The following is an 18,200-nucleotide window of genomic DNA, read 5'->3' as shown; positions in this document are numbered from 1 at the left end:
AATTTTCATATGTTACCTAATACCCACTGTCCATTATTCTCGCAAGGATTATCCAACCCCAAAATTGTCTCTACTTCCATTGCAATATCCATTTTGATAACAGCTTTCAAACCTGCCATCAAAGCTTAAGTACACATTTTATCAACATACTCACATACCCAAGCTGTGTTCGAATAGCCATACTAATATACTATACTGTATACTACATACTTAATGAGTATATACTACATACTATTAGTTCATTTTAGTATACTGTAAACAAACGGTAACCTTTAAGTTGAGCTTCGCATGTCTACCGGAAGTTGATGCTGTTGCTATGCAGCCAATTTCTAGCTTGTAAGCATAACAAATTACTAGTTAGACATTTTACGACTCCGGGTGTTTGGAAATTGACTATTCAGAGCGCACACTATTGCTGAGGAGCAGCGTTGATCAGAGCGTTCTGATCTTACAACAGCAGTCAAGCACCCAAGCTAACTTGCTAGCTACTTCCAGACACAAATAAGATAACATTTACATTTTAGCATTTAGCAGAAGGCAGACATTTTACGTGCCCCCAACCGATTGTGTTTTTTTATTTGTTTATCTGCGTTGTTTGTAACTTATTTTTTTATAATTTTTGTACATAATGTTGCCGCTACCGTCTCTTATTACCGAAAATAACTTCAAGACATCCGTACTGCGATTACTCACCACGAATTAGCGGAACCCTTTTTCTTCTTTCATGACTCTGATGAGCCCGAGGCGGAGGATATATGGCTCCCTCGGGAACAGGCCCCGACCCCAGTGATCTGCGTGAAGAGAAGGCGGAGAAAGAGAGGCCGGAGGGCGGGCTGCCTTCTGAGGAGTAGGAGGCGATCGAATAAACCCCCACTCCCCTCAATTCTGCTCGCAAACATGTAATCTTTGGACAATAAAATGGACGAGTTATTGGGAAGATTAAACTACCAACGGGACATTAAAAGCTGTAACATCTTATGCTTCACGGAGTCGTGGCTGAACGACGACAATATCAACATACAGCTGGCTGGTTATACGATGTACTGTCAGGATAGAACAGGGGTGTCTGGTAAGACAAGGGGCGGCGGTCTATGTGTTTTTGTAAACAACAGCTGGTGCACGATATCTAAGGAAGTCTCGAGCCATTGCTCGCCTGAGGTAGAGTTTCTCATGATAAGCTGCAGACCACATTACCTACCGAGAGAGTTTACATCTATATTCTTTGTAGCTGTTTACATACCACCACAGTCAGAGGCTGACACCAAGATAGCATTGAATGAGCTGTATTCTGCCGTAATCAAACAAGAAAACGCTCACCCAGAGGCGGCGCTCCTAGTAGCCGGGGACTAAATCAGTTTTACCTATTTTCTATCAACATGTTAAATGTGCAACTAGAGGGAAAAGAACTCTAGACCACCTATACTCCACACACAGAGATGCATACAAAGCTCTCCCTCGCTTTCCATTTGGCAAATCTTACCATAATTCTATCCTCCTGATTCCTGCTTACAAGCAAAATGAAAGCAGGAAGCACCAGTAACTTGATCAATAAAAAAGTGGTCAGATGAAGCAGATGCTAAGCTACAGGACTGGTTTGCTAACACAGACTGGAATATTCCAGGATTCCTCCAATGGCATTGAGTACACCACATCTGTCATTGGCTTCATCAATAAGTGCATTGATGACGTCGTCCCCACAGTGACCGTATGTACATACCCCAACCAGAAACCATGGATTACAGGCAGCATCCGCACTGAGCTAAAGGCTAGAGCTGCCGCTTTCAAGGAGCGGGACTCTAACTCGGAAGCTTAAAAGAAATCCCGCTATGCCCTCCGACGAACCATCAAACAGGCAAGCGTCAATACAGGACTAAGATTGAGTCGCACCGGCTCTGATGCTCGTCGGATGTGGCAGGGCCTGCAAACTATTACTGACTACAAAGAGAAGCACAGCCGAGTGCTGCCCAGTGACACAAGCCTACCAGACGAGCTCAACTACTTATATGCTCGCTTCGAGGCAAATAACACTGAAACATGCAGGAGAGCACCAGCTGTACCGGAAGACTGTGTGATCACGCTCTCCGCAGCCGATTTGAGTAAGACCTTTAGACAGGTCAACATTCACAAGGCCGCAGGGCCAGACGGATTACCAGGACGTGTACTGCGAGCATGCACTGACCATCTAGCAAGTGTCTTCACTGACATTTTCAACCTCTCCCCGTCCAAGTCTGCAATACCAACATGTTTTAAGCAGACGTGCCCAAGAACACTAAGGTAACCTGCCTAAATGACTACCGACACGTTGCACTCATGTCTGTAGCCATGAATTGCTTTGAAAGGCTGGTCATGGCTCACATCAACAGTATCCTCCTGGGTACCCAAGACCCACTACAATTTGCGTACCGCCCCAACAGATCCACAGATGATGCAGTCTCTATTGCACACTGCACTTTCCCACCTGGACAAAAGGAACACCTATGTGAGAATGTTATTAATTGACTACAGCTCAGCGTTCAACACCATTGTGCCCTCAAAGCTCATCAATAAGCTAAGGACCCTGGGACTAAACACCTCCCTTTGCAACTGGATCCTGGACTTCCTGACGGGCCGCCCCCAGGTGGTAAGGGTAGGTAACAACACATCCGCCACGATGATCCTCAAGACAGGGGCCCCTCAGGGGTGCGTGCTCAGCCCCCTCCTGTACTCCCTGTTCACTCATGACTGCACGGCCAGGCACGACTCCAACTAAGACTTGTCCCGAAGCCACTCCTGCATTATCTTGGCTGTGTGCTTAGGGTCGTTGTCCTGTTGGAAGGTGAACTTTCGAACCAGTCTAAGGTCCTGAGCGCCCTGGAGCAGGTTTTCATCATCATCAAGGATCTCGCTGTACTTTGCTCCGTTAATCTTTCCCTCGATCCTGACTAGTCTCCCAGTCCCTGCCACTGAAAAACATCCCCACAGTATGATGTGCCACCACCATGCTTCACCGTAGGGATGGTATTGGCCAGGTGATGAGCGGTGCCTGGTTTCCTCCAGATGTAACGCTTGGCATTCAGGCCAAAGAGTTCAATCTTGGTTTCATCAGGCCAGATAATCTTGTTTCTCATGGTCTGAGATTCCTTTGGGTGCCTTTTGGCAAACTCCAAGCGGGCTGTCATGTGCCTTTTACTGAGGAGTGGCTTCCGTCTGTCCCCTCTACCATAAAGGCCTGATTAGCGGAGTGCTTCAGAGATGGTTTTTCTTCTGGAAGGTTCTCCCATCTCCACAGAGGAACTCTAGAGCTCTGTCAGAGTGACCATTGGGTTCTTGGTCACTTCCCTGACCAAGGCCTTTCTCACCCGATTGCTCAGTTTGACTCTAGGAAGAGTCTTGGTGGTTCCACACTTCTTCCATTTAAGGATGTTGGAGGCCACTGGGTTCTTGGGACCTTCAATGCTGCAGACATGTTTTGGTACCCTTCCCCAGATCTGTGCCTCGACACAATCCTGTATTTGAGCTTTAAGGACAATTCCTTCGACCTCATGGCTTGGTTTTTGCTCTGACGTGCATTGTCAACTGTGGAACCTTATATAGACAGGTGTGTGCCTCTCCAAATCATGTCCAATCAATTGAATTTACCACAGGTGGATTCCAATTAAGTTGTAGAAACATCTCAAAGATGAATCAAAGGGTCTTTATTTGTATTTATTTTTATTTGCAAACATTTCTTAAAACCTGTTTTCACTTTGTCATTATGGGGTATTGTGTTTAGATTGATGAGGATATATTTTTTTAATCCATTTAAAATAAAGCTGTAACCTAACAAAATGTGGAAAAAGTGAAAGGGTCTGAATACTTTCCAAATGCATTGTACATACACACACACACACACCACATGTAGCAAAAGTGAGGCGGGCTATGCTTCCACTCACACAGTCACACACACTCCTCAGTCTAGGTTAGGATGCTTCTAGGGTGACTGTGGTAAGGGCCTAACTTCTCAAGCTTTTCCCTCAGGGACTAGAAACAGTAAGAGGGTTTGTGGAGTGTTATTTACGTGGTGGACGCAGTCTCTCATGAGTCTGTGTGTCTATGAGTACTGACAAAACACAGTGCTTATGTTATCAGAATATAAACCCTGTCACTGTGGGAGACCGAGCAGGGTGTTCTGATGGTTGATATGACACCAAACGGTTGTCAGAAAGATCCTTACATCAGGGTTGTGTGTTGATGCATCACTATGGAGTTCACTGCAGTCCATTCTGGGTAACACGTTGGTGTAACTTGACAGTGAGTGATGTTGCTCTCCGTAGACGTGGCCCCTAACAACTGAAACAGGGTCAGATATGTGTTCATTCCACCCAATAGGCCCCCACATTAATCTTCTGTGGTTAGGAACTATGTTTATCTCCAGCAGGACATCTTTGGCATAGAATAAGAATCAGTTTCTAGCCAAATGTGTAGACTAGTGCAGCCATGCATTGACCTATAAAATGAATGGTTAGGCTACTTCAAGCATCGCACTTCTATTCATGAATCATGTACTCAGTATAATAATATGCCGGTTGACACTGTCTCTGTAGCCTCTTCTCTATTTTCTACATATTGACAAGAGTTGTATATGTTTCTAATGAAACACAATTGTAGATTAACCACCCTCTTCAAGTCCTCCCGTCGCTCTCAAAAAGCAAAAAACCCACTCTTTCTCTTCTAATTTTCTCTAAAGTGGCTAGCAGCAGCTATTAGCATGCAGGAGTGGCTGGTTTTAAAGTAACTGCTCTATAACTGCTTAAGAAGATTGCTACTCTTCCAAAGCGCAATCACCTCTTAAAACCATTTTTGCGCCAGGCAGAGGGACTCCTGATGATGAACACGTTTTCGGTCCCTGCAGTGTTCACCTTAAAGTTAGTGTGCATCCCAAATTCCATCCTATTCCGTATATAGTGCACTACATTTGGCCAGTTCCCATAGGGCTATATAGGGAATAGGGTGCCATTTGGGATGGAGAGTAAAGTCATGTTAAAGTAGAGTAAATGAAGATTTAATATGGACAATATAAGCTTGTCTGAGTGTCCCTCTGTTTCTCAGTTTAGCAACATTTATAGAACCTTCTCACAGCATTAAAATCCAAGACAAATCCCTCTCTCTCTCTCTCTCTCTCTCTGCATGCTAGGAGTGTTGGTGGATGCTGGGAATTGTATGACCGAGTGCGAATGGTGTCTGGAATAAGATTGCCTGTGTTTTCTTTTTGTTTCCTTTTCTTGGTAGTTTTTCTTTTTCTTTGGATGATTAATTCTAAAAAAAATGTTATGTGGTAGAATTAGGTATATTGTATTTCTTGGAATTGGAATTGCCCTGATTTAGGTGGGGATGGCGACCCACACGTACCTGTCACTTTGAGATGGCTTCAGGTGTGTTACTGAAGCTACTGTCACCGTGGAGGAGTTTCTGGTCGCCATAGAAGAGAAGTTAAGCTATGAAAATGTTGCTTATGCGTCGCGGATTAATAAAGCAGTGGTGGTTTTTCTTTAAGAAGAGTGTCTTGTCGATCAGCTGATTGAGCCTGGCGTAATTCTTTAAGGCATGTTTATTCAAGTTTCGCTGCTTTTTTCTCCTTCAACAAGGTTTACGATTTCGAAAGTACCGCCGTTTATTCCCAATGAGCTATTGGAGCGTGAGTTATTGCAGTTTGGGAAGTTTGCAAGTTCAATTAAAATTGTTGCATTTGGTTGCTAACACCCGGCTCTGAAGCAGTTTATGTCGTTTCGGCGACAGGTGTTTATGTTTTTGAACTCACCAGAGCAGACTTTGGAGTTATCGCAATTTTTCTTTTGTAACCTTTATTTGGCTAGGCAAGTCAGTTAAGAACAAATTCTTATTTACAATGACAGCCTACTGGGGAACAGTGGGTTAACTGCCTTGTTCAGGGGCAGAACGACAGATTTTTACCTTGTCAGCTCGGGGATTTGATCCAGCAACCTTTCGGTTTCTGGCACAACGCTCTAACCACTAGGCTTCCTGCCGTCGCAAAAGCAGTGGGACATCTGATGATGAACACATTTTTCAGTCCCTGCAGTGTATGGTGTATAGTTTAAAGTCATGTATGTGTATAGTCAAGTATGACAACAGACTCTATATGACTTATGATAGTACGGGTGTTCAGCAGTGTTTTGAGTGTGGGGATGTTGGCCATAAGCGACATGCTTGCTCGAAAAGGAGAAGGTGGAGGTCGGGACACAGGTGGTCCTTGTAACGCCTGGGCCCACTGATGTAGGGAGAGGTGGGCTGACAGTGGTAGAGCAGCCACAAGCACCTGTTGCTGAGGAACAAGTTGTTTGTGTTGAGGGTACTGAGTTGCAGCTTGTACCAGAGGGGAACATAGCGTCTGTGGCAGGCATAAAAACATTGTTGTAGGAGGTAAGGATGGATCTGGTGAGCCATTTCTCCAGACTGGTGAGGAGATGCCCAGTACAAATGAAGGGGTACAGGAGGGGGTTCAGGTGGAGATAGTCTCCCAGGTAGTGGAGGAGATGTCCATTACGAGTGATGGGGTACAGGAGGGGGTTCAGCTGGAGCTAATCTCCCAGGTAGTGGAGGAGATACCCGGTAGGAGTGATGGGGTACAGGAGGGGGTTCAGGTGGAGCTAGTCTCCCAGGTAGTGGTGGAGATACCCGGTAGGAGTGATGGGGTACAGGAGGGGGTTCAGGTGGAGCTAGTCTCCCAGGTAGTGGTGGAGATACCCGGTACGAGTGATGGGGTACAGGAGGGGGTTCAGGTGGAGCTAATCTCCCAGGTAGTGGAGGAGATACCCGGTAGGAGTGATGGGGTACAGGAGGGGGTTCAGGTGGAGCTAGTCTCCCAGGTAGTGGTGGAGATACCCGGTAGGAGTGATGGGGTACAGGAGGGGGTTCAGGTGGAGCTAGTCTCCCAGGTAGTGGAGGAGATACCCGGTACGAGTGATGGGGTACAGGAGGGGGTTCAGGTGGAGCTAATCTCCCAGGTAGTGGAGGAGATACCCGGTAGGAGTGATGGGGTACAGGAGGGGGTTCAGGTGGAGCTAGTCTCCCAGGTAGTGGTGGAGATACCCGGTAGGAGTGATGGGGTGGAGGAGGGGGTTCAGGTGGAGCTAATCTCCCAGGTAAAACAGAAAAGGCTTAATGTAGTTTTTCTACAGGAGATACATACATACTGTAGTGATGAGGCTAATGAGGTTGACTGGGTATGTGGTGGGAGGGGCAGCGTATATTCAGTCATGGTACTAATTTCAGTGCTGGAGTGGCAATTTTGTTTTCGTCAGGCTTAGGGGTGACTGTGGTATCTACTACAGAGATTGCAATGGTTCGGGTTTTATTGGTCAAGGCAGATTTGATGTTTATTTATTTAAAAAATGTATGTATTTGATCAAATAAAGGTGACGAAGAGGGGTGTATGGTTTTAGGGGGGGACTGTACAGTGGATTTTACTGTTGATCACACTGCTGAAGAACCTCACCTGCCATCAGGAATTTGTCTGTCTGATCTATTAACTTAGTTTGAGCATTCTGATTTCTACATTACATTTTAGTCATTTAGCAGATGCTCTTATCCAGAGGGACTTACAGTAATGAATGCATACATTTCATTTCATGCATATTTTTTTTTTTTTGTACTGGCCCCCCGTGGGAATCAAACCCACAACCCTGGCGTTGCACACACCATGCTCTACCAACTGAGCCACAGGGAAGACGTATGGGGAGTAAGAAATGCAAAAGTTAGGCAATACATATGGCTAAAAGTTTATGAAGGTCGTGTCAATGCAGCAAGGTAAGACAGGTTGTATGCATCTGAGCTCTACTGTAGTAGGGTTGGAAGGTTAGACAGGTTGTATGCATCTGAGCTCTACTGTAGTAGGGTTGGAAGGTTAGACAGGTTGTAGGCATCTGAGCTCTACTGTAGTAGGGTTGGAAGGTTAGACAGGTTGTATGTATCTGAGCTCTACTGTAGTAGGGTTGGAAGGTTAGACAGGTTGTATGCATCTGAGCTCTACTGTAGTAGGGTTGGAAGGTTAGACAGGTTGTATGTATCTGAGCTCTACTGTAGTAGGGTTGGAAGGTTAGATAGGTTGTATGTATCTGAGCTCTACTGTAGTAGGGTTGGAAGGTTAGACAGGTTGTAGGCATCTGAGCTCTACTGTTGTAGGGTTTGAAGGTTAGACAGGTTGTATGCATCTGAGCTCTACTGTAGTAGGGTTGGAAGGTTAGACAGGTTGTATGCATCTGAGCTCTACTGTAGTAGGGTTGGAAAGTGTGACATTACTCCTGTTGGTTTTTCACCATAATGTTACTGTTGATATTCACTTACCCTGTCCACGAAGGTCATCATTTTATTGGTATTTTCAAATCAAATTACATTTTATTGGTCACATACACATGGTTAGCAGATGTTAATGCGACTGTAGCGAAATACTTGTGCTTCTAGTTCCGACAGTGCAGTAATATCTAACAACTACCTTATACACACAAATGTTAAGGGATGGAATAAGAATATGTACATATAAATATATGGATGAGCGATGGCCGTGCGGCATAGGCAAGATGCAATAGATGGTAAGAAATACAGTTTATAGATATGAGATGAGTAATGTTCGATATGTAAACATTATTTAAGTGGCATTATTTAAAGTGACTAGTGATACCTTTATTAAATCCATTTATTAAAGTGGCCAGTGATTTGGGTCTGTGTGTTACCAGCAGCCTCTCTATGTTAGTGATGGCTGTTTAGCAGTCTGATGGCCTTAAGATAGAAGCTGTTTTTCAGTCTCTCGGTCCCAGCTTTGATGCACCTGTACTGACCTTACCTTCTGGATGATAGCGGGGTGAACAGGCAGTGGCTCGGGGGGTTGTTGTCCTTGATGATCTTTTTGGCCTTCATGTGACATCGGGTGCTCTAGGTGTCCTGGAGGGCAGGTAGTTTGCCCCCGGTGATGCGCTGTGCAGACCGCTCTACCCTCTGGAGAGCCTTGCGGTTGTGGGCGGTGCAGTTGCTGTACCAGGTGATACAGCCCGACAGGATGCTCTGGATTGTGCATCTGTAAAAGTTTGTGAGGGATTTAGGTGACAAGCCACATTTCTTCAGCCTCCTGAGGTTGAAGAGGCGCTGTTGCGCCTTCTTCACCACACTGTCAGTGTGGTTGGACCATTTCAATTTGTCCGTGATGTGTACGCAGAGGAACTTAAAACTTTCCACCTTCTCCACTACTGTCCCGTCGATGTGGATAAGGGGGTGCTCCCTCTGCTGTTTCCTGAAGTCCACGATCATCTCCTTTGTTTTGTTGATTTTGAGTGAGAGTATATTTTCCTGACACCACACTCCGAGTTCCCTCACCTCCTCCCTGTAGACTGTCTCGTCGTTGTTGGTAATCAACGCCCACTACTGTTGTGTCATCTGCAAACTTGATGATTGAGTTGGAGGCGTGCATGGCCACACAGTCATGGGTGAACAGGGAGTACAGGAGGGGGCTGAGCATGCACCCTTGTGGGGCCCCAGCATTGAGGATCAGCGAAGTGGAGATTTTGTGTCCTAGCTTCACCACCTGGGGTTGGCCCGTCAGAAAGTCCAGGACCCAATTGCACAGGGCGGGGTTGAGACCCAGGGCCTTAAGCTTAATGATGACCTTAGAGGGTACTATGGTGTTGAATGCTGAGCTGTAGTCAATGAACAGCATTCTTACATAGCTATTCCTCTTGTCCAGATGGGATAGGGCAGTGTGCAGTGTGATGGCGATTGCATCGTCTGTGGACATGTTGGGGCGGTATGCAAACTGAAGTGGGTCTAGAGTGGCAGGTAAGGTGATATGATCCTTGGGAGATAATGCAGTCGGCATTTGATTGTAAGGAATTCTAGGTAAGGTGAACAAAAGGACTTGAGTTAATGTATGTTGTTATTGTTACACCATGAGTCGTTAATCATGAGTCATCCACTACGCCCTTCTTCTTACCAGAGAGATGTTTGTTTCTGCCGGAACGACACATGAACAAACCTGGTGGCTGTACCGACTCTGACAACATATCCCGAGTGAGCCATGTTTCCATGAAACAGAGAATGTAATCTCTGGTGTCTCTCTGGAAGGCAACTCGTGCCCTAATTTCGTACACCTTGTTGTCTAGAGACTGGACATTGGTGAGTAATATGCTCGGAAGCGGGGGGTGGTGTGCTCACCTTCTAAGTCTGACCAGGAGGCCGCTCCGTCTGATGACAACGTTGTTTTGGGTCAGCCTCTGGGATTAGATCCAATGTCCAGGGTGGAGGTCCGAACAACGGATCCACTTCAGGAAAGTCGTATTCCTGGTCGTAATGCTGGTAAGTTGACGTCACTCTTATATCGAATAGTTCTTCCCGGCTGTATGTAATAGCACTAAAGATTTTCTTGGCTAACAATGTAAGAAAACAAATTACTGCATAGTTTCCTAAGGACTTGAAGCGAGGCGACCATCTCTGTCGGCGCCATCTTGAATGTTTTTTCATGTTAAGTTACTACACGATGCCATGTTTTGTGAAAGTTTTTGTTGTTTTGGGAAAAATGGAGGGTTATTAAATGGAATGCCCAAATACTGCTGTCTAGTATTGAAGTTAAAGAGACTATCATGGCTTTTGAAGAGGACATAAAATCTATTAAGTTGAAGTTGCTCACTCAGAATGACCCTGGACTAGTCATGAACTTACAGGACAAGAGACATGAACTGAGGTCGTTTTTACATGAAAGAGTGAAGGGTGCCTTGATTAGGTCTCACTTTGCTACCCTCAAGGATATGGATGCACCTAGCGCTTTTTTAAACCTAGGGCAATCGACATTGCAAAGCAAACAGATGATCTGCCTTCGTGTCCCTGATGGGAAGGTGGCCACAGATGACAATGAGATGTGCCAAAATGCAGTGGATTTCTACTCTGCCCTCTATAAGATTGTGATCCTCTCTGTGCTGAACAGTTGTTACATGGACTTCCTCAATTGGGCCCTGAGCAGAGAGCTGCTTTGGACTCTGACATTACTCTGCAGGAGCTGTCACAAATACCAGTCTTACTGTGTACCTGACCACTCTATTGTTGATAACTTGTTTCTAATAAGAGATGTTTTACACATTTGTAAACTGCATGATGTGAATGTGAGTTAGCTTTCTTTGGATCAGGAGAAGGCTTTTTACTGTCTTGGATGAGTTTACTGCATGCTGGGGCCTCATGTGTGGTGAAGGTGGGGGTGGTTTGAGCTGCCCTTTCCCCATCCATAGGGGTATCAGGCAGGGATGCCCAATTTCAGAACAGTTATATTGTCTGGCAATTGAACCAAATGCTTTGTTTTTTAAGAGCGAGGCTTACTGGTTTCTCTGTGCCAGGGGTTATGAAGGGCCCTACGATAGCACTGTCTGTGTATGCAGATGACGTGACGGTTTTTATTACAGGGGGTGAGGATGTTAAAGTTCTCTCAAATGCTCTAAAGGTGTATAAGGGGGAGTCCTCAGCTAGAGTTAACTGGGAAAAGAGTGAATCGCTGTGGGCTCGTCAGCTTCAGATAGGGTCTGCTCCACGGTTACCAGGGGGGCTTCAGTGGGGCAGAGATGGGATGAAGACATTGGGGGGTTTTCTAGGCTCTGATGTTGTTCAAAAAAAGAATTGGGAGGGTGTAGTGGATAAGGTGTGTGCCAGATTGTGTAGGTGGAAATGGGTGCTACCCCAGCTGTCTTATAGGGGAAGGGTGCTGGTAGCCAATAACCTAGCCGCTTCTACCCTGTGGCACACACTAAAGATTTTACAGACACCGGGGTGTCAAATCTGATACAAGAGCTTCAATTTCTTGACCCTTGTCAATTTCTGACCCTTGTCAATTTCTTCTGGTCTGGACAAAATTGGATTAAAGCTGCAGCCCTGTACCCGCCACTGCACAAGGGTGGGCAAGGCCTGGTGGACATTTCTTCTAGGATCATTGCTTTCCGACTTCAAGCAGCCCAGAGACTGTTGTACAGTGACAGTTCTAGCTGGGTCGATACAGCCTACACATTGGCTGAAGTCCAAACACTTAAAAGACACACCCTATCCCCTTAGCCCTCAAATTAAGTGGACACTTCTGATGACATATCATGACGTCTGACGAGTATACACTTGCAGGGCAAGGATTTTTAAATTGACCGCTCTTTCCCGGAAATTCGTCACTCGTTCATCCCGCGATGATTGTGTTTTCAGCCAATGGTAGCTTGTGGGTGCTTATATGTGCTACAGTCAATTATGATTACATGTCTACTTACATGAAATATATAATTATTAATATACGCCTACTGTATGAAAGCTAGCAAATGAATTAGCTAAATAATGTTAGCCTTCTGAAGGTGAAAATGTTTCCAAATTTCCAAAAGCTAACCAAACAAAAACATAATTACTTTTATGTTTGTGCTGTCATGTGCATTAGTATTAGAATTTATAACTTATTTACATTTGTTTTTACTTACACTTCTTAGCGGATGTACAATCCTCACAAATTGAATAATGGGGAGTTTCAGGACCCGAAGGGAACATAATTGTACACTAACAAACTCGACTAAAAACGAGGGCTGAGTGACTTACGTTGCAAACTTCCCTTGCTTGGCTAATCATTTGGACCGCCCTCCAAGATGGTGACGGGGATAAGGCGAGGGTAAGTGGACGAGGGTGTGTCTTTTATGAGTTTGAACCTCAGGGATTGATGAGGAGAACGGGATGTTTGGGCTTAGATAAGCACCATTTCCTCTTAAAGCTAGAGGGTGGGGATTTGTCTGGCCTGACTCCATTCTATGAGTCTGTTATGCAAGCTTGGAGCATTTTCGACATGTCCCGTAAGGCCGGCACGCCACTAGGAATGTGGCTTTTTCAAGAACCTCTTTTTTATAACTTTGTCATCCAGTCCCGTCCTATGGGTTCAGCCAGCCTACGTTCATGCGTGTTAGGTGAGGGGTGTACCAGCTGGGTCGTCTGATGTGGAGCAGGAGCAGATCGTTGGAGGAGCTTGCAGAAAGAGCGGGGATCAGATAATCTCGCCTACTGGGGAAGGTCGTAGCTGAGGTCTGCGATTCCTTGCCAGTACATCATCGGCAGTATGTGACTGATACTTTCAATTCTGATCGGTAGAAGGAGGGTCTGGATGATGTGTTCCCTGCGCTGAATGTTAGTGTTGCAGCGGAGGCATTAGAGGAGGAAGGAGGGTCTGGATGATGTGTTCCCTGCGCTGAATGTTAGTGTTGCAGCGGAGGCATTAGAGGAGGAAGGAGGGTCTGGATGATGTGTTCCCTGCGCTGAATGTTAGTGTTGCAGCGGAGGCATTAGAGGAGGAAGGAGTGTCTGGATGATGTGTTCCCTGCGCTGAATGTTAGTGTTGCAGCGGAGGCATTAGAGGAGGACGTGGGGATGCTGCTTTCCTTGGATACCCCGGAGCTGGGGGAGTTCAAGGAGGTGGGAAAGAAGGCCATATACATAATATGTGTGGTGCTACGGGACGATAGTGTCCCGTGCGTCTTCCCTCGAAGGGGTAAAATCGACGAGGTGGGCAGGTGTTGGCGGTCTTTATTTAAACTGCCTATTGATAAGAGGACAGCTGACCTCCAATGAGGGATAATACATTGAGCTATAGCCACCACATGCATCTGGTACACCTGGATCCTACTGTTGGGGAGGGGTGTCCATTCTGTGCTGAGTCTGAAACTCTGGCACATCTGTTCTTACAGTGTCCCAGGTTGGTCGGGATCATTGACCTGATCACTAGTTGGTTATCAGCTCTGGGAGAGGTTTTCTCTTCCCAACTGTTTATATTTGGGCCAAAGGTTAATAAAGGTTACATTTAAAAATTAGGGCCAAAGTACATGTTTAGTCGAAGGGGTGTAGTTCTTTTACTTAACTTTGTGTCAGGGGCAGCTAAATTAGCAATTTGGAAGACACGAAAGAACAGTATTCGGGCACAGGGGTCTGTGGACGTGGTGGGCATGCTGGAGAGGATGTAGGCTGGGGGTTGAGTTTGCTTATTACAAACTGGTTAATAACATTGGGCTGTTTGTGAGCATATGGGGTATTCAGAGGTTGTTGTGTTTAGTTACTGTGGAGGAAGATTTGGTGTTGTGTTTTTAATTGATGTTTTTGTTTGAGTGTTTATTGTGTTGTGGGCTCCCAGACCCAATAAAGTTTTTTTTAAACTCAAACTCTTTTTCTCTCTCTCTCTCTCTTTTCTCTCTCTCTCTCTCTTTCCTCTCTCTCTCTCTCTCTCTCTCTCTCTCTCTCTCTCTCTCTCTCTCTCTCTCTCTCTCTCTCTCTCTCTCTCTCTCTCTCTCTCTCTCTCTCTCTCTCTTGCTCTCTCTCTCAGACACTCAGCCAAGGTGGTGAAGGCTGCATCTCAGGTGCTCAGCAGTATGTGGCAGTACAGAGACCTACGCAGCCTCTACAAGAAGGTAAGACATACACCTCTTATAATGCTTAATAACGGGATCATTATTAAATCCGAGAAACTTTGCAATACACAAATAACTGAATATGACAAAACAACAAACCGTGACGCAGAGAGAAACAAACACTACTCAAAATATAATAACCCACAAAACACAGGAAGAAAAACCCCTACTTAAATATGATCTCCAATTAGAGACAATGAGGACCAGCTGCCTCCAATTGGAGATCAACCCAAAAAACAACAACATAGAAATAGAAAACTAGAACTAAACATAGATACAGAAAACATAGAACAAAACACAAAACACCCCCGTCACGCCCTGACCTACTCTACCATAGAAAATAACCTCTTACTATAGTCAGGACGTGACATTATTATTAAATTCTGTATCTATTTCTTAATGGTATTTTTTTATTTTGAGTGTCAGCATATAAACGTATACATATAAACGTATAAATTAAAATGGATAATATACTAGTAACCCTCCCCCCCAACAAAAAAATGACTTAATAAATAAAAATGTGGTATAATAAAAAATAACATAAGCTTTCTGATTCTAGACTTATTCGCATATCTTATACATTGTGTATATACACATGCTTAGTTTGGTGTTACAGGGTTGGTTTTAAAGCTTTCTATCACTTTCTAGTCATGGAGCGTTTTGTCAAGGCAGTTGGATTTGTTTCTGCCCCCACATTATCGGTGTCATCAAATCTCACAACTCATTTAAGATATACACTGAGTGAACAAACATTAAGAACACCTTCCTATTAGAACAGCCTAAATTCATCAGGACATGGACTCTACAAGGTGTTGAAAGCGTTCCACAAGGATGCTGGCCCACGTTGTATCCAATGCTTCCTAAAGTTGTGTGAAGTTCGCTGGATGTCCTTTGGGTGGTGGACCATTCTTGATACACACAGTAAACTGTTGAGCGTGAAAAACCCAGCAGCGTTGCAGTTCTTGACACACTCAAACCGGTGGGCCTGGAACTTACTAATATACCCCGTTCAAAGGCACTTAAATATTTTGTCAATGTCTCAATTGTCTCAAGGTTTAAAAATCCTGCTTTAAGCTGTCTTCTCCCCTTAATCTACACTGATTTAAATGGATTTAATAGGTGACAACAATAAGGGATCATAGTTTTCACTTGAATTCACCTGGTCAGTTTATGTCATGGAAAGAGCAGGTGGTCCTAATGTTTTGTGTATACAGTGCCTTCGGAAAGTATTCAGACCTCTTGACTTTTTCCACATTTTGTTACGTTACAGCCTTATTCTAAAATTGATTAAATAGGTTTTTTTCCTCAGCATTCTAACACAATACCCCATAATGACAAAACGAAACAGGTTTTTAGATTTTTTTGCACAATTCAAAAAAAATGTCAAACAGAAATACCTTATTTACATAAGTTTTCAGACCTTTTGCTATGAGACTCGAAATTGAGCTCAGGTGCATCCTGTTTCCATTGATCATTCTTAGAGATATTTCTACAACTTGATTGGAGTCCACCTGTGGTAAATTAAATTGATTGATATTATTATTTGACCATGCTGGTCATTTATGAACATTTGAACATCTTGGCCATGTTCTGTTATAATCTCCACAAGGCACAGCCAGAAGAGGACTGGCCAACCCTCATAGCCTAGTTCCTCTCTAGGTTTCTTCCTAGGTTTTGGCCTTTCTAGGGAGTTTTTCCTAGCCACTGTGCTTCTACACCTGCATTGCTTGCTGTTTGGGGTTTTAGGCTGGGTTTCTGTACAGCACTTTGAGATATCAGCTGATCTAAGAAGGGCTATATAAATACATTTGATTTGATTGGACATGGTTTGGAAAGGCACACACCCATCTATATAAGATCCCACAGTTAACAGTGCATGTCAGAGCAAAAACCAAGCCATGAGGTCGAAGGAATTGTCCGTAGAGCTCCGAGGCAGGATTGTGTCAAGGCACAGATCTGCAGCATTGAAGATTACAAAGAACACAGTGGCCTCCATCATTCTTAAATGGAAGAAGTTTGGAACCACCAAGACTCTTCCTAGAGCTGGATGCCCTGCCAAACTGAGCAATCAGGGGAGAAGGGACTGGGAGACTAGTCGGGATTGAGGCAAAGAAGAACGGAGCAAAGTAAAGAGATTTCCTTGATGAAAACCTGCTCCAGAGCGCTCAGGACTTCAGACTGGGGCGAAGGTTCACCTTCCAACAGTACAACGACCCTAAGCACACAGCCAAGACAACGCAGGAGTGGCTTCGGGAGAAGTCTCTGAATGTCCTTGAGTGGCCCAGCCAGAGCTCGGACTTGAACCCGATCGAACATCTCTGGAGAGACCTGAAAATAGCTTTGGAGCAACGCTCCCTATCTAACCTGACAGAGCTTGAGAGGATTTGCAGAGACGAATGGAAGAAAGTCCCCGAATACAGGTGTGCCAAGCCTGTAGCGTCATACCCAAGAAGACAAAGTACTGAGTAAAGGGTCTGAATACTTATGTAAACGTGATATCCCCCTTAGGAGACTGAAAAGATTTGGCATGGGTCCCCAGCTCCTCAATGTTCTACAGCTGCACCATCGAAAGCATCCTGACTGGTTGCATCACCACCTGGTACTTCAACTGCTCTGCATCTGACCGTAAGGCGCTACAGAGGGTACTGCGTACAGCCCAGTACATCACTGGGGCCAAGCTTCCTGCCATCCAGGACCAATATAATAGGCGGTGTCAGAGGAAAACCCCAAAAATTGTCAGAGACTCCAGTCACCCAAGTCATAGACTGTTTTCTCTGCTACTGCACGGCAAGCGGTACCGGAGCGCCAAGTCTAGGACCAAAAGGCTCCTTAACAGCTTCTACCCCCAAGCCATAAGACTGCTGAACAATTAATCAAATGGCCACCAGACTATTTACATTGACCCCCCCCCCTTTGTTTTGTACACTGCTGCTACTCGCTGTTTATTATCTATGCATAGTCACTTCACCCCTACCTACATGTACAAATTACCTCAACTAACCTGTACCCCCGCACACTGACTCGGTACCGGTACCCCCTGTATATGGCAGAATGGTGAACTTACTAAATGACTGAGAGTTTGACTGTGTGATATTAGGTTGCTTCATGTGTAAATATTTTCCGTCTGGATTTTAATTTAATGATTTGTAAATATTTTAAGTCTGGATTTTAATGATTTCCGTCTGGTTGCCCAGGCTGGCGGAGATAAAATCTTCGGCAAAATCATTCGCAAGGAGATTCCTGCAAAAATATGATTTTATCTCTGGTGGAAAAAAAGATCAGATTTAGCCCTGTAGATATGGAATTAGCTGCTGAGGGTTTTATGAGAAGACGGTGTAAAATGTTCTAGAACTTGTACAGACAGACAACTTTTTCTGTAGTTTATAGTTTATATATTGACTCGGTACCGGTATCCCCTGTATATAGCCTCCACATTGACTCGGTATGTGTACCCCCTGTATATAGCCTCCACATTGACTCGGTATGTGTACCCCCTGTATATAGCCTCGTTATTGTTATTTTATTGTGTTACTTTTTATTAATGTTTTTATTTTAGTCTACTTGGTTAATATTTTGTTAACTCTTCTTGAACTGCACTGTTGTTTAAGGGCTTGTAAGTAATTATTTCACAGTAAGGTCTACACTTGTTGTATTCGGGGCATGTGACAAATAACGTTTGATTTGATATTTCAGTTAAAAAAAATTATAAAATGTGTGTGTGTGTAATGTTCACACAGAAGAACAATGGGGTTTAGATGAGAGGAACAACAAAACAGTACTATGAAA

At 44.6% G+C, this 18,200-nt stretch overlaps 1 protein-coding gene across 1 annotated transcript in view; it reads left to right on the top strand.

Annotated features, from left to right (window-relative positions):
• The window catches only part of LOC106578422 (catenin delta-2), a 422,676-nt gene that overhangs the window by 378,828 nt on the left and 25,648 nt on the right, over positions 1 to 18,200 (top strand). The window contains exon 21 of the mRNA XM_014157182.3: positions 14,330 to 14,414. Within this exon, the coding sequence (XP_014012657.3) occupies positions 14,330 to 14,414 (85 nt within the window). The remainder of the gene's footprint in view (positions 1 to 14,329; positions 14,415 to 18,200) is intronic.

The sequence above is a fragment of the Salmo salar genome, chromosome 19, assembly GCF_965601325.2.
Source record: "Salmo salar chromosome 19, fSalSal1, whole genome shotgun sequence".
NCBI lineage: Eukaryota > Metazoa > Chordata > Actinopteri > Salmoniformes > Salmonidae > Salmo > Salmo salar.
Note: the sequence above shows the minus strand (reverse complement) of the source record. Positions and strands in the feature narration are given on the sequence as shown.